Source organism: Cystoisospora suis, assembly GCF_002600585.1.
Source record: "Cystoisospora suis strain Wien I chromosome Unknown contig_607, whole genome shotgun sequence".
Lineage (NCBI taxonomy): Eukaryota > Apicomplexa > Conoidasida > Eucoccidiorida > Sarcocystidae > Cystoisospora > Cystoisospora suis.
In genome coordinates this window covers 12,945-27,390 of record NW_027153408.1, presented here as the reverse complement: position 1 = coordinate 27,390, position 14,446 = coordinate 12,945, and the positions used below count along the sequence as shown (strand labels likewise).

At 55.0% G+C, this 14,446-nt stretch overlaps 1 protein-coding gene across 1 annotated transcript; it reads right to left on the bottom strand.

Annotated features, from left to right (window-relative positions):
- Positions 1–460: 460 nt before the first annotated feature.
- On the bottom strand, positions 461–13,588 carry CSUI_001503 (3 5 -cyclic nucleotide phosphodiesterase domain-containing protein; the record flags this gene model as incomplete). Its single annotated transcript, XM_068061709.1, has 23 exons — positions 13,438–13,588; positions 12,508–13,170; positions 11,967–12,124; positions 11,245–11,367; positions 10,960–11,146; positions 10,194–10,417; positions 9,543–9,755; positions 8,651–9,080; positions 8,078–8,286; positions 6,812–7,007; positions 6,416–6,577; positions 5,961–6,106; positions 5,601–5,674; positions 5,243–5,393; positions 4,929–5,072; positions 4,519–4,597; positions 3,690–4,037; positions 3,477–3,556; positions 3,304–3,354; positions 2,880–2,925; positions 2,489–2,576; positions 1,822–2,042; positions 461–1,449 (listed from the first exon to the last, which is right to left on the bottom strand). The coding sequence occupies exons 2-23, from the start codon at positions 13,166–13,168 to the stop codon at positions 461–463; spliced, it is 4,980 nt and encodes a 1,659-aa protein (XP_067926310.1). The 5' UTR covers positions 13,169–13,170; positions 13,438–13,588.
- Between the last annotated feature and the right edge of the window lie 858 nt (positions 13,589–14,446).

Here is a 14,446-nt window from a genome sequence, read left to right as displayed (position 1 = left end):
GACAGGCCATGCAGAGTGGCGCTTGCCGCGCTGATTTCAGTCTCGTAGAGTAGTTAGCACAATGCAAAACTTAAGTCAGCGATATCTCACTGGTTGATGACATCTGTTTCCGATTCTCATCTGGTGCATGCTAGTGTCGCTCATCAAGAGCCGAAGGCGTGGGCGCGCTCATCCGGCAGCATTACATTGAAAACACGCAGAACTCGTGTGTCTGTGTCCGGCGATTTTGCTGGAAAGCCTGCTTCCCCTGGTCAAGGCGGGAGCCCCGGAAAGTGCCCGCACAATGCCGGGGCAGCAGCATAAGAAGATACTATTGTGCGATGCCACCAATCCCAGGTGAAACCGAGCACACTCATAACCGGAGACCAGGAGCGCCTCTCGGGGGTCCGGGGCAGAGATGATGGTCAGTCCGCTGCAGGAGTGCAGGCACCACTAAGAGGAACGCGCGACTGTGCACGTTCTACTCCGGTTCGTGTGGCTGATTTCCATTGAGGGCGGCCGCATAATACTGCAGCTCGTCCTCTGTGTAGGCCTGAAAAGTCCCGGTACCGTCAAGATAACCCCGAAGGTTACCCTGCTGGTCGTATGCGTAACCCTGCTCATCGAAGAGCATTCCGGAGATTTCATCGTACATGAACGCTGGCATCGCTTCCTGCCCACTGTACTGACCACCTTCGGAGACTGGTTGAACGACTGTACCTTCAGCTACCGACGTGACAACATTTTCTGTCCCGTGACCGGATCCCTGGGCGGAGGGTGCTGCCCCTTCGTTTAGAGCGGGGACTGCTACGGCCGGCTCTGTGGATTGTTCGAGACCGGGGTCTGTCGGGGGTGATGCGACCGGCTCTACGGGTATGGCGCGTGCCGTTTCCCCTGACTCTGGCAAAGACGCTGTAGAGAGAGGAGCGACAGGTCCCTGCCCGGCCACGAGCGACTGCGACCCACTTTCGTTCTGCAGAGGATGGGTGACGCTGACAGCATTCTGGTTCTCGTGCACCGCTGCTGGCGCCTCACGGGGAACCCCACTCTGACCTTGTGTTTCCCCGGTCTCCTCGGTTCCAGCTTCTTGAGGTGGCTGCTCTTTCTGCTCGACAGCATCCGACTTGCGCACCTCTCCGTTGACGTCCCCGCCGACAAACTGATTCCCGGCGCAGTCTTTGTCGCCCGCGACATCATCCGCAAACCGGGCTCGCAAGCTGGCACGTCCGCTACTAAGGTTGCCACGGCCCTTCCCCGCCAATGCTGGCTGGAGTGGTGCCACGGATTTCCCTGCTTCCTGATCTGCATCGCTCGCATCCGGCGACCCGGCGGTGCCGTCAGCCTGGCGATCTGCTGGGAGATCTCCCCCCGTCTCCGAGACCTCAGCCTGTGCCTCCGGGTCCTCACTTTCTGGCGTCCCTTCCTGGTCAGTGGAAGACAGTCGTAGCTCACTTGTTTCTTTGACAGGATCTACGAGCATACACCACAGTCACCAGCGCGGTTGTCGTCCCACCACGAAGCAAGCGACTTTTCCGCGTAAGTAAGTGTGCCAGGCCGCAGCACACAAGAACGACGGTTTCTAGGACACTGGTGTCTTCAACAAGCTTGGTGGCACGCTTCGAGTGTAAACGCACTAACCGTTCGGACGGAGCTGGGTCTTTGTGTATAAACGCCGGTGCATTAGGGCCGCTCTGCGCTGGGCGTGCCGTATAATTTACAGGAGTTGCTGGCCTGGCTATGTGGCATTCCTGTTCCACTTTGGCCGTAAGAAGTAGAAGCAGACAGTGGAAAGAAGAGCGTTCTTAAAGTCCGGTCGCTGCTTGGGCACGCAACCAGACTCACCCGTGGCCGGCGAGCCCTTCAGCGGGTGCGGTTCATAGTAAACCTCCGTTACTTCATGACGCATGATCTCGGCTGCCTTCTGATGCATCTTGTCTCTGCTTTCCAGCAGCTTGCTGGTGATGACTTGGAGCTTGGCGGCTCGGCAATCTTCTTTTTCTGGGTTATCATTCAGTGCTACCGTCTTCTTCATTTCTTCATCACGCAAATGCTGCCAGAAAGCACTGCCGGGAAACACACAGCGTATCTGAATTCAAAACCGGGAATGACCGGAGGTATGCCCACTCGGCGAGCCACCCGAAGAGAGCTGCCGTCATCACACGATTTACGGGGCGCCACTTTCAAGACGCTCACTCACTGCCATTCCGGCAAGACACAAGGAGGCAGCTCGCACTACTGTGACCCAAACTGAGCACGGTGTTCTTGGCTAGCGGACCGGTTCATGAACGGCCCTCACTCATCGCGGTGCGTAGCCAGGGACGCTAGTGCGGTGGCCAAGTTCGTTGCAGGTTCTTAGGTCGGAGTGATCTGGGTGGGATATGAAAGTTGATAACGTTCGGCGAAGAGGTTCGTAGTGCCACTCGAGTGTTACTAGTAGATGGCTGAAACCGTGCTTCTGTGGTTAGCGGGCGTCTAGCACGATGCCGTGTTCACATGGTTCTTGACGTACGCGTTCGCCTTCATAACAGACACCCTCATGTCCAAATCACCCGGGAAAAACCATGCAAGAGTGCTGAAAAAGGGCAGATAGTGGGAATCTGCAAGGTAACACAAGTAAAAACGCAGCGGAGCGATCTTTATCTGGTGGCTTTGATTGCAAGATGACAAGAGATAAATGCTGCTGCGAGCTTGAGCAGACGAGTCCTGTTGATACGAAGTCTCATGGGGGGCCGAATGTGAAGGGCGAGAACGGCAGCCCTCCCCGCAAGTACAAGTCCTCTGTAGTATGCCACCCTGCTCTGTACTACACCGGGGACAGCCACGGTCAGTTGACTAGCATCAGCACTATTGCTTGCGCCGGGCTGCCAGCAACGGCCACCAACCAGCCTGCTATGGCTCACCAATCAGGATCACTTGAGAGCCGGCCAATGTTGCTTCTGACAAGCGCTGTAAGAAGCGTACATTCAAAGACCGAAGGGTCCCTAGCTGGCCCATGAGGGGCGCTCGTCCTGTGCCCGACAAGCGGATAGGATCCCACCGTACTCCGGCGGTGACACTGTGGCATCGTGGAGTGTACCTCTGTGTGGCAGGTCGTCACGAGACAGCGGGGACAGACTGCCACGTCAGCCTGTCGTTCTTTAGACGCTGTCACCATAAACCAGAATACTGCTGTTCGGGCCCAGCTGGCGACCTGGCCAAGAGGCTGCCCAGCCTGCAGCCTTCCCAGTGAAAAGGAAGACTCGGCGGCCACCTCGCCGTCCCTTGCCAATGAACACGCATCGTGTGGTCGTGTCTCAAGACACTCCTAGAAAGAGAACGACTCACGGAAATCCCCGGGTAGCTTCTCGGTAGTTTCAAGGCTTCGTCCATGGTATTCTGTTGCACGGAAAGGACAGCGTCCTGACTCTCTATTCCATCTCCGCGTCCGCGCACACGACAACACGCGTCACGCGGGACTTCTCGTTGTTGCCTATGAGACGTTTCCGCATAAGTGTTACCTGGAAGTGCATTTCAATGAGCATTCTCTCTGCCCATTTACGGTAGAGAGGGAAATTGAGTAAGGCTAAGGCGTGGTCAGCTGCAAGAACAGGCACAGAGGGCAAATTGTTGGTGTCACTGAATGGAAGCAGCCCGAGCAGTTGTCTTCTTCGCAGCAGGCAAGACAGAGGAACAGATGACTCGAAAAACTTCAGCAGCGGGCTCGCCATTACCTGCATGGATCAGGCAAGCATCACGTATACTGGGTTCCAATAGACTCGCTGGGACGGGGACCTTGTCATTCTTGTTTCTCAGCTCCATCAGTAGGTCGAGTAGCTTCATATCCAGGGCTTTGTCTGTCGCGAGAATTGCACCAATGATTCTTTGTCTCGCCTTCTGCACCGCCTCAGGAGCGAGCATTCTCAGAATATCCAAGTCGGGGTTTTTGAGGAGATCAAGGAATAGAAGCGAGTGGTAGTTTTCCAGCACTGCTGTCTCATTGAAGAGGATGCTTGTGAACGACCTCATGCTGATGAGAAACTCGTTCGTGACACCCGGGTGGCCAATATCATGCCCTAATGCTGTCGGAAGTGACAGGACGCAAAGAGTTTGAGAACACTGTTAACAGTCGCACGACAGGGCGACTGCCTTGGTGTGTTGAAGCACTAGTTCCTAGGTGACCCCACCATTACATGCCTGCCGCTGCTCCACCTATGCTTGCCCGGCTTGTCTGGCTAATGAATAAGAGCGCGGTCTGTGAGACAGCCCTGTGTTCCTCGACATATACGGTCCCTCTTCGACGCCAGCCCCACGTCTGTTCGATGATCGCGGTGATCCTGTCTCCCGGGCCCCGAAAGCTAGGCAGTCGACGCAGAACATCAGTCGCTCACACTTCCAGTTACTCTGGGGAGACGATGATTGCTCGGCGGCTCTCCACACCGCACTCTGACGCTGGTGAAATGGCCAGCGTGTCGAGCGTGACGGTGGAATGAGGGGGTGTACCAACGTCTCGACGGCTACCGGCCGCCCGTGCGGCGGCACGGAGGCGGTCCCAGCTCTTACCTGCCAGCATGATAATAAATTTGTCTTCGTACGTGAACCACTGCTGGAAAGACAGGTCCTTTGTTATTAGGAGCACAGCCTTTCAGGAGAACAAGACAGAGTAGGGAATGGCAGCTGTCGTGCTGTCAAGGCAGCTCCGAGGGTTAAGCAAGCTTAACAAGCCAAAGTTGCTTCGAGAGAGCGAACTTCAAACATCCGCGGTGATTAGCTCGTAAAGAGGCTAACACAGCACAGCAGATGAAGCTCTATGTGAAGTGAAACGGCTTTGTATGCACTCTGCGGAGGGAGGATGGGTGCAGATTGGTAGCCACGGCATACTTGACGCCTGTGCACCTCCCATAGAAGTATGCTTCCTACCACAGCGCTGGGACCAACGCATTCGTCACGCCTTTCTCTAAGTTAGAACTGACCTGGGCCGCGTGCAGGGCATGGTTGAAATTATGGAAGGGGTTGTTGTAGTAGTTCTGTTGCACGGAGAGAACAAGCTTTGTACAGCTTTCCAGCGGGACATTAATCTGCGCCTTATCCGCGCACCAAATCAGGAGCTCGTACGCCTGCAGGTATTGCAACGCAAAGCAGCATCAGCCCGTGGGTGGCAGAAAGGCACTCTGGCAGCCTGCCCTGTTAGTGCGGTGCTCTTTCTTCTGATTGGGAATCCAGTCTCTTCCCTGTCATCACAGACCGTGAAGGTGCACTCCTGCTGAAAGCTTCACCGCACGCTCACCAGTTTCGCGGAGAGGTTCTGATCCAGGCACGACATATCGAAGTCCCAACTAAAAATGAATTCGACAGCCACCTGCGGCGCATTCTCTGTGTACTTCTTCAGCCTCGCCTCTGTTGCGAGAACAGGCGCCAAACAGAGGACCGTGTCCATCCTGCAGGCGAAACACCAACAAAAAGAAAGATTGCTCACCTCGGTCAGCTGGCCGTGAGAGCCAGTGCTGTTGCGTAGCATTGTCGGTCAATGGTGACCGACAATGCTTCTCTTCGTTTGTTGCAGGAAGAGCTGAGGGACAGGAGGGCCTCAGCTACATGGACGTCACTCTCCGGGGCACCTCCCTCCTTGTAGATCGGACACTCACCTAGCGACACTCGAGGTGATCGACGTCGGTACAGTATACTCGGGTACATGCGCCCACACGTACGAAATCGTTGCCTGAACGAGAGAATGCACAGCCCTGCAGCAACTCTCATCACCTAGAAGAGCCACTCTCGGGGGGGTAAACGCCGTCAGTGACAGAGGGATCGGGCCTGTCGGAGACATACGGACGGGCGGACAACCGCAGCACTGCCCGAGTCCAGATCCACATCGGAACTGAGGCCAAAGTATCCAGGACAAGGATGGAGGAGTCAGTAGCTTTCCTTTTCTAGAATGGGTTGGACAGCCGAGAAACAGCCCCTGCTTCAGCTCTAGAGTTAGGACTGCAGGACAAACGCCTCACCTCCTGGCTCTCCGCTTCGTCCTGAGACAGTGACTGCTCATCGTCCTCATCTATCACCTCCACTGGCTCCCTTTCAAATTCTTCGTACACCTTTTTTACCAGTGTCCGGGTGTCGGTCGGGTCGATCTCCGCGCCGAGCAATTTGCCTGTTTTCGGCAACCAAGCACGTCAGAAAGGCCAGAACTTCGTTTCCATGGTGACGCGCCGGCGCCACCGTGACGACGGCTGGGGCCAATCTTTCAGCGGATGCGCTCCCAGTGCATCTGACAGTACATTGGAAGTATTCCTATACACGGAATGGTTTGTTTTAGCACTTCGTGGTGCTAGGAGCATCGCCGAGTCTCGTTAGACTATAGCTAGTTGGCCGCGTGGAGAACACCACCACGACAAACGACTGCGGGAGCGTTCCCAGCTTTCGCCAACGGGTATTCTTTCGTGAAAGCTTTTGTTCCTACCGAGATAATCCTCCTCGTAGTCAATTTCGAGGCACTCATTCATGCTGCACATCGACAGGAAATATTCCCGTGTCTTGGTGAGCTCGTAGAAGCTCATGTTCTTCTCCTCGGGTAGCTGCGGGACGTGCTGGTCGAGAACCATATTCTTGTAAAGATCTAGTACTGAACCAGCACAGCAACCAACCCCAGGGCATCCTGCTCTGCAAACAGACAGTGGCTGTTTGGCGCCCGGTTGCTTGGCACCTAGGGCAAGGCCAACAAACCGCTGCATGTAAATCTGGCCCTGCTGGCGCTCTGAGTTTACTAAAGAACTGACAGCTGCCGGAGAACGCAGGGGGAAAGCAGCCAAGTGAGTCCGAAAAGCGAACTCAGGCCGCCCCGTGCAGATTCTCGTACCATTGGTGGCGAAGCCAACTTCGTTGACCCGGTTCACAACGAAGTAGGCGTAGTATTTATGTTGAATAGGCACATCGGTGACGCGGCGAAAGAGCTTGAAAGCGACGGGATCGTGAAACCTTGCTATGGGTGGCTCCGCGATTCTCTCCATATCATGACTAGCAAGTGAACTAATGCTGCCCGACTGGTTGAATATCTTCAAGAAGAGCAGAAGCAAGACATAGACATCTTTTGACTCGACCCTCATCGCTGTCTCAACAAAACCAGCCGCCAGAGCATCTGGTTTTGTTTAAGGCAGAGCAATAGAAAACAGTGACCTACGCGAGAGAAGCATTTCTGACTTGCTGCGCGTTGTGAGTGGTGGCCGTCGTCGACGCTTTGGACAGAACGGGAGAGGAGTGTTCGCCCGTTCCCAGCCAAGAGCCAGCCCACGAATTTTGTCGCGCATACGCTATGCAGACAGGCCAGTGTAGCGGCCGCAGCGGTGCAGGCGCGACATGACTCGGAATGCCCGCACCAGCGTGCAGCCGCCTGACAGACTCACCTGCGTCGACGTCGCAGTGAGCGTATTGTATAGGCTTCCCCGAGTTGAGAAGGACCTCGCTCCGAACCGAAGAGACCCACTCCCTCCGTCCCTGATGCACACCAAAGTGCTAGCGATGTCCCACAAGCTGAGAAGCCAGGACCTCCAACCGCAAATGGCACTGCAGTCACGCGTTCTGGTAGTCTTACGCCAGAGGTGCATACTGAAGAGACGAAGCGGAGAAGAGTGCAGCCACCAGTGCATCGCCCAAAGGAACTGTGCGGAGACTCACCTGGATTCTTTTAACGTGTCTCCTGACTCCCCACCCTGAAGTAAGTACGACACGGACCAAACGAAGACCTGTCCGGCTGAAAAAGCGAGACAACTAGGGGCTTGGACCGGACGCAGCTGTTTTAGCGTTTCGGAGGCGTAAAGAAGGTGTTCTGACAAGCACGATCTGCTGTTGGAGCACCCCCGCATAACCAATGCACTAGACTGTGCGCCTGTGCTGATGAGGAGCATAGCTAGAAGACGCATGACACGAGACTGCGCTCGCCGCCAAGTGAAAGCTCGTGACGACCCTAGGGCTAGGGATGTTGCGGAACGAAAGCGATTTTTCAAGGGAACAACACATTCAGCTGTGCTGGCATATCTGGTAGGTTGCCCGGAAGCGCCATATCGCTTTGAAACCTTAACATTCTGCTGGCTGATTGTTGGTGCTTCGCCTTCGCGGGCAGGCTTACAAGAACTCTTCCAACCGCGCTGGAGAAGCTGCTAACGAACCCATCCCAAAAAGAGCGTCGGCCGTAGGAAAGGTTACGAAGGAGCTCCTTCGATCCCTGCTTGGCCGACACGAAGGAAGCGGCACCTATCGCCATCGCCGTCACGACATCCGAAGCCATCAGGGGCTCTTCAATGGAAACTATCCTTGCCTGGTGAGGAGCCCGGCTGTCTGCACGTTCCCGGAGAGGTACCACAAGAAATACTATATCAGTCGGTTTGCGTGTCAGGTTGTCTAGTCTCATTCTGCGCGAATCCAGCTATTCCGCGATTCTCCGCATATGGTAGGCCTTGTAACGGAAGAAACTGACGAGGAGAAGAGATGAGAACCTCACTACGGAGAGTCCGTCTCAGTGTCAGGTACGGTACGCGTTTACTCGGAGACAACAGGTCCACAACCATTCTTTTCTTTGAGACCGTTTCACTCTGTTTGTAGTGTGTGTCCACGCGGCAGTTATTCGCAGCCCGCAGCTATGACGGCACCGGATAGTTGTGAAGTCATATTCATTTTGCCACCGGGCATCAAGCTCACCCACCTCGAAGGAGAGACCGTGCTCGCGTCGTCGACCCTCTTCTCCCTCTGTCTGGTATCTCGATTGATACCTCCGGAGGGGCCTCGTCTACTGCGCGGAAACGGAAATCGCGCTCGAAGTAGTCGCGGCTTCTCCTGTCCCCCTCCGCAAGAATTTCGACTATGGGGATATGGCGTCCCCCAGCGGGGACAGCCGTCGCAAGCTGTGGTCCAAATATTCCTGCCGGGTCGTGAAAAAAGATTGCCACCGTACGGTTGTTTCGGTGAGACAGCAAGTGTTCCGCCGCCTCGGCGACACTGCTGACTTGAATCAACTTGACGCCCACTAACTCAGCCACCGAGGCGAGCTGGTTGTATCCTTTGAGCTGGTGAGCGTTCATCGTCAGAGCCACCGCATTCTTGATCGCTCCAAAGGCCAGGTGAAAGTCTTTACTCTGCATGAAAATTGGAGGTGGAAACAGCCACGAGGAGTACGCCTACCTTTCTGGGTGACACTAATGCGAGACATGCACTGAATAGCGAGATGGGGCAGCCCGTGTCACTTGGGGCTTGTGTTGAGCTGGGTTCCCCGGACAACTTCACTCGTTCTTGTGTGGCAGCTGGAAGCTTCTGTATCTGGTGAAGACTAGCCAAGTGGCGGGAGGGGAACTGGAACTGTCTCCGTCAGACCTGTTGTGAACACGTCGGGCACCACTTCCGCTAAGTGGATTGAGCGTTGATAGGGGACCGGAGTAGAGGATTTACCCAGGTATCCGCGTCGAGGGATCTGGACTGCGCGTTGTAAGCATAGTCAGTATGGGCGAGGTTCAGTCCTCATACTAGAAGGCTCTAAGACAAGCTTTTCACTAGCCCCACTTTACGCACACTAAATCAGGTGTCTGGAAGTAGAGGCGTACATGAAAGCGGCCAAGAGCCTGAAAGAAGAGATCATACGTCACCTCGCCCTCCTCGGTCACACTGATCTGTATGTCGCCTCCGATCTCTTTCAGGACTTTTTTGGCATAAATAAACCCGACGCCCTTCCCCCGTCTAAGCCGCAGATAGGCCGACTCCAGAAGGTCTGTGGGCTCGAAAGTTGTAGGGCCAGCCATCTTGCATTTGATGCTGATCTAGAGAACGGATGGATAGAGTCACAACGGTGTAATCCGATGAAGTAAGGGTGGTGAGCGCAGCTGAGTACAGCCGTAAGGACGAGAAAAGTCTTCCGTAGCTGGGTCAGTCGTGTGCGTCAAGCGTCTCAGAACTGCTTTTACGTTGCCCCTCACGGTTGGTAGTACTCCGTCTAGGCGGAAAACCGCGTTGGGGGCACTGCTGGCTGTCGCACCGGTCAGTGCGGGAAGATGACCGTCCTGGATGTCTGACAGTGGTGGGCAGTCGTCGCTTGCACCGACAGAGTGGCTCCACTGGGCAAACCCTCTCCCTTTCAGAGGTCTTGCCATCGGTTGCCTCTCCACCAAGCTTCGATACGCAGACAGTGCGGCACCCAAGGTGCCAGGCGGCAGGGACTACACCAGGTTAGACTGGACTAGAACTGGAACGCGTCCCACCTGGATGTCAAAGTTTCGCAGGTCAGTCCGTTTTTCTGTGTCAGCGGCAGCCTGTGCCTTCCCGAGGAAAGCTTTTTTAGCGGTCAACTTGACTTCGGCAGTCAGTACTTGATTTTCAATGAGGGCGAACTCGAGGACACGAAGGAGCACCGTTCTCATTCTCACTTTGTCTAACGCCAAGGATGTCGGGACAGCTGTTCCGTAATGACAGGTAATTGAGATACCTGCGCCCAATTTCAACAGGGGGAGGCACCGACATCATTGACGAACCTGATTTTTTCCGGTTTCCCTCGTCCAGTGACTCGGGGGAGGATTTAGCGAACAGCCTGTCCGTGCGTGGCTACTGTTTAGTCGTACAGCGACCAAAAAAACACTGGACAAATGAGTTCCTTCCCGCGCGACTGAGCAACTCAGGACTAGTCGGACCCCATTGAAGCACCATATTCGTCACCGGAGTCGAACCCGTCCGGCAAATAGTTACAAGTCGTGTGAACGGGCATTGTTTGCCTCACGGCAGAAACACCTCACGGAAGCGAGCGTCCAGGACCGGCCGGGGCACTTCGTGCCTTCAACGATGGCGCCAGAAGCAATCCTTCTACGACGAGACCGCTTAGATTAGAAGGTGGTTGGAGAGACGTACTGGGCTGTCACCACAAGCAACGACAGGGCGCCGTGAGCTAGCGCCTCTGGGATGCGGGCGACTGGCAAGCGGCTCTTCTGTCCCCGACTGAACCCGACTTGGGAACTCGACGAAATGGCTACGCACCTTTTTCGGTTGTTTCATTCCTGAACACTTGAATGCATCCGTCAATCAGCAGGCGAATATTGACCATCTCCCGGCTTTCTGCGGAAGACTGCATCTCGAGTTTCACGTACTGTGATGCCAGACTCAGTCCGTCCAGCAGGCCGAAGGTGCAGCTTTCCATCACACGGTAGAACTGCCGCATGACTGCCTGTCCGCAAGACACGAAGCCACGTGGCAGTCAAGCTTGATGGCCATCAAGAAGTGGCTGGAGCGAGGCAGTCTGGAGTTCTCCTTGTCGATGCTCACCGGCGACTCCGAGGCCAAGAGAAGGCTCTGGATTCCGCTAATCACCTTCAGTCGTCCAATCATGCGCTCGTCAATCACGCACTGCATGATTACAACCATGTTTTCGAGTCGGCGCTGGAGAACCTGCAGTTTCGAAGGCGCGGCATCACCACAAATAAGCTGGACAGTATGGGACGTTACCTGCACCAGCTTGCAACAGCCCGCCCTTAGCGAACGGCCACAGGCCTCTGCACCCCGCGGCTTCCTTTCTGCCGCCTTGCTCTTTGGAGCAGGGAGCGCTCCACAGGTAATACTTGAGCCCTTCCCGGCCACACTACACACTTCGATGCGCGCCCTGACACTGTTGGTCAACCAGTTCCGGGGAACGTCGTTGTTTCTCTTTTTCCCAGGCGTGTCGGGACAATAACAGCGCGCTGTAGCCCTGGCGAAACCCCATGTCATTGCCCACTTGGTGCTCAGCGGTACTTCGTCAGCTGTACATGATCTCGGGGCAGGAAGAGGCAGCCGGAGTGCATGACCCTCCGGGGACGGTAGATAGGACTTTCCTGACTCTTTTTGTGACGACGTAAACGCAAAGTGGCTACCTGTCACAGCTGGACAGTGCCCGCTGGACTGTAGAACCGGTGATACCACTCAATTTTTTTTTTTTTAGAAAGCGGGCGACTATGAACCTTGAAATGTCATGTGACGGGGCCAGTGGGGCTTTGTCCAAGCTAACTTACCTGATCAATCTGCTGAAGCATTGCCCAGAGACTCTCGAAGCGTGTATGGAAAACACTGGTGAAAACATTGCGGCGACCCCAGTAGAAGCTTGACAAAATGAAGATGATGACGATGGTGATTAGCGGTGAAAAAAGGTGCCAGTCTCTGCCAACGTATTCTGCAAACGAGATGGAAGGGCTCGAAGGCCAGTTGATCACACGTCCCAGTGACAGGGTGGCCTTCTTTCTTCACGGATGCTCTGAAGGACCAGAATTCACCCGGAGTCTTGATTTGCAAAGCTAGCTAACTTGGCCGCTTTGGGCACGCCTTTTTTTGCCGTACACACGGTGGGACGTTGGCTACGGTACTTCCCCTGGTTAACCAACTGCGCATCAGCAAGGTTAACCCCGGTCCTAAGTTAACTTAGGGGTCACGTCTACGGGATGGCGGTCGACCGGGTGGGTTAGCAGTAAGTGTGCTTGGACTACCGTAGCAAGGGCCAGCGGCCGAACCCCACCACCTAGCGAAGTGAGCGGAGCTTCCTGTGAGAAGCACACTGACCTGTCAGCTGAATCCGCAGTTGCTCGAGAGCCATCAGCTGTGACTGGCATAGTGTCAGATCCGCTGGTGAGAAATCGAGGTCGCACAGTACGTGGGGCGTAAGCTCGGGGCTCTCCATGAGAGGAGCGACCATGTCGATGGTGCTCATCTTCACCACCGTGTAGTTCTCGATGAGCTCCACCATGTCACCGTTTATGCGGCGTATGAGATCCGCGAAGGTTTTGCCACACGTATACGTGGAGTTCAGAAGGTGTGGAGTCGATGTATCACTTGTATCAGCAACAGGCTCATCGAAGAAATAGAGGTCCTTCTGCCAGCTACACAGTGACGGAGCGTACGAGCTAAGCAAGTCGCGGATTCCTTCTTGGGAAACTTCAGCCGTCAACGATGGATTTTCCATGAACTTTAAGAAGCAGTAGTCGGCCGTCAGTTGCTCGGTCAAGGAATAGAAGCCGGAAGCAAATTCTTGCAGGACAAAGACTTCCTTGTCCACGTGAAGAATGGCCTCTTCGGACCACTGCTGTATGGTCGTATCGTACAGCATTCTTCCTCCCTCGAACAGAACATAGATGAGAGTTGTTGCTGTGATAATCCATGTCGGCAACATGGTGTGCCGGTGTGCGCGTCTTAATCGCCGCTGCGTTGCCTCAAGATCCTGCATATCTGGGGGTAGCGCATCGGAGAGGCATGGACGACTTTTCTTCTCTCCTCGTGAGCTTAGACAGACCGCACATCTGCTTCACGGATCAGCTTCCCAAGCGTCTTTGCTTGGTCAAAAGGTGAGCTCAACTGTGTAATGCCTATGGTGACCGGGAGAAGGCGAATACAGTGGACACGCAACGGGTCTGAAAAAAACGGCAGAGAACCGTCAGTGATAGAGTTTCTTTCTTTAGGAAAAGACACTGGGCCGCGGTGCAGCCTTGTCCTCACCGGCTCCTGAAGTGGTATCTGGCTTAAAAAAGCCGGAAAAAGTACTCCTCTTTGCACCCACAACTACCGACTGCCTAACGGAGAAGACAGACTGGCGGTTGGGCGACGCGCCCCCCCCACTAGGACTGGAGTTGCGGCCCGATGACCGCTTTCTATCCGAGGCGCCCATTATGCCGACATCAGAGATTCAGATACAAGCTGTAGAAGCGAGGTCTGGTAGTCTGCGAGAGAGCATCGCAGCTTCTGCGCCTCGCTCTCCAGAATTCCCGCGCCTTCAGAAACAGCTCGCTGGACTTTTCGGCAAGTCTTGTGTCACAAGGCGCAGGGAAGCAAAATGCTGGCTACGCTTATTTGTAAGCGGCCTTCTTGATGATCCATGACATCGCAAACTGATTTACGGCGGGCGAGCGGGCGGTCCGTTGGCAGGCTACCACCGTTGTCTCTACGGACTTGGTACCGCTTGCTTCATCTCTTGCTTTGCGCGCCGAGCACGCGTACTTGCGCGAGATGGAGAACCAGAGTCATCTTCAGCTCAGCTAGGCGAAGACAGCCGAGAACTCTTCAAGTCTCGAGGGGCGAAGCCGCCACTTGTCGTAAGAAGACCCGAGCTGAGAGCACACCCGATCCACGCCCTGAAAGAAAATCGAGAGAATTATTATCTTCAGGAAATGAGCAGGCAGTTGACGGGTTCAAAGCAATCCAACGCTCAAGCGCGTAGGTGAAAACAGATACAACTATCCATGTCCGGCTTTTGCCCCGTTTAGTATCTAACGTCCCGGTTTACTCAGAAACCCTGGGGGACCGCAGTCGAGATCTGTATCGTCGAGAGTAGCGAGAGGGGCACCGGCATATAACAATACGAGCTAGCCTCTTCCAGAAAGAAGCCGGAGCCGAGTCGCAGCATCCGTTGTGCTTTGCAAACACAGTCGAGGCGGACATACTCTGCGAAGCGACTCTGCATGCAGTGCGCAGCACCTACAAGGGCGAGAAATCAGTCGCATGCGTAACC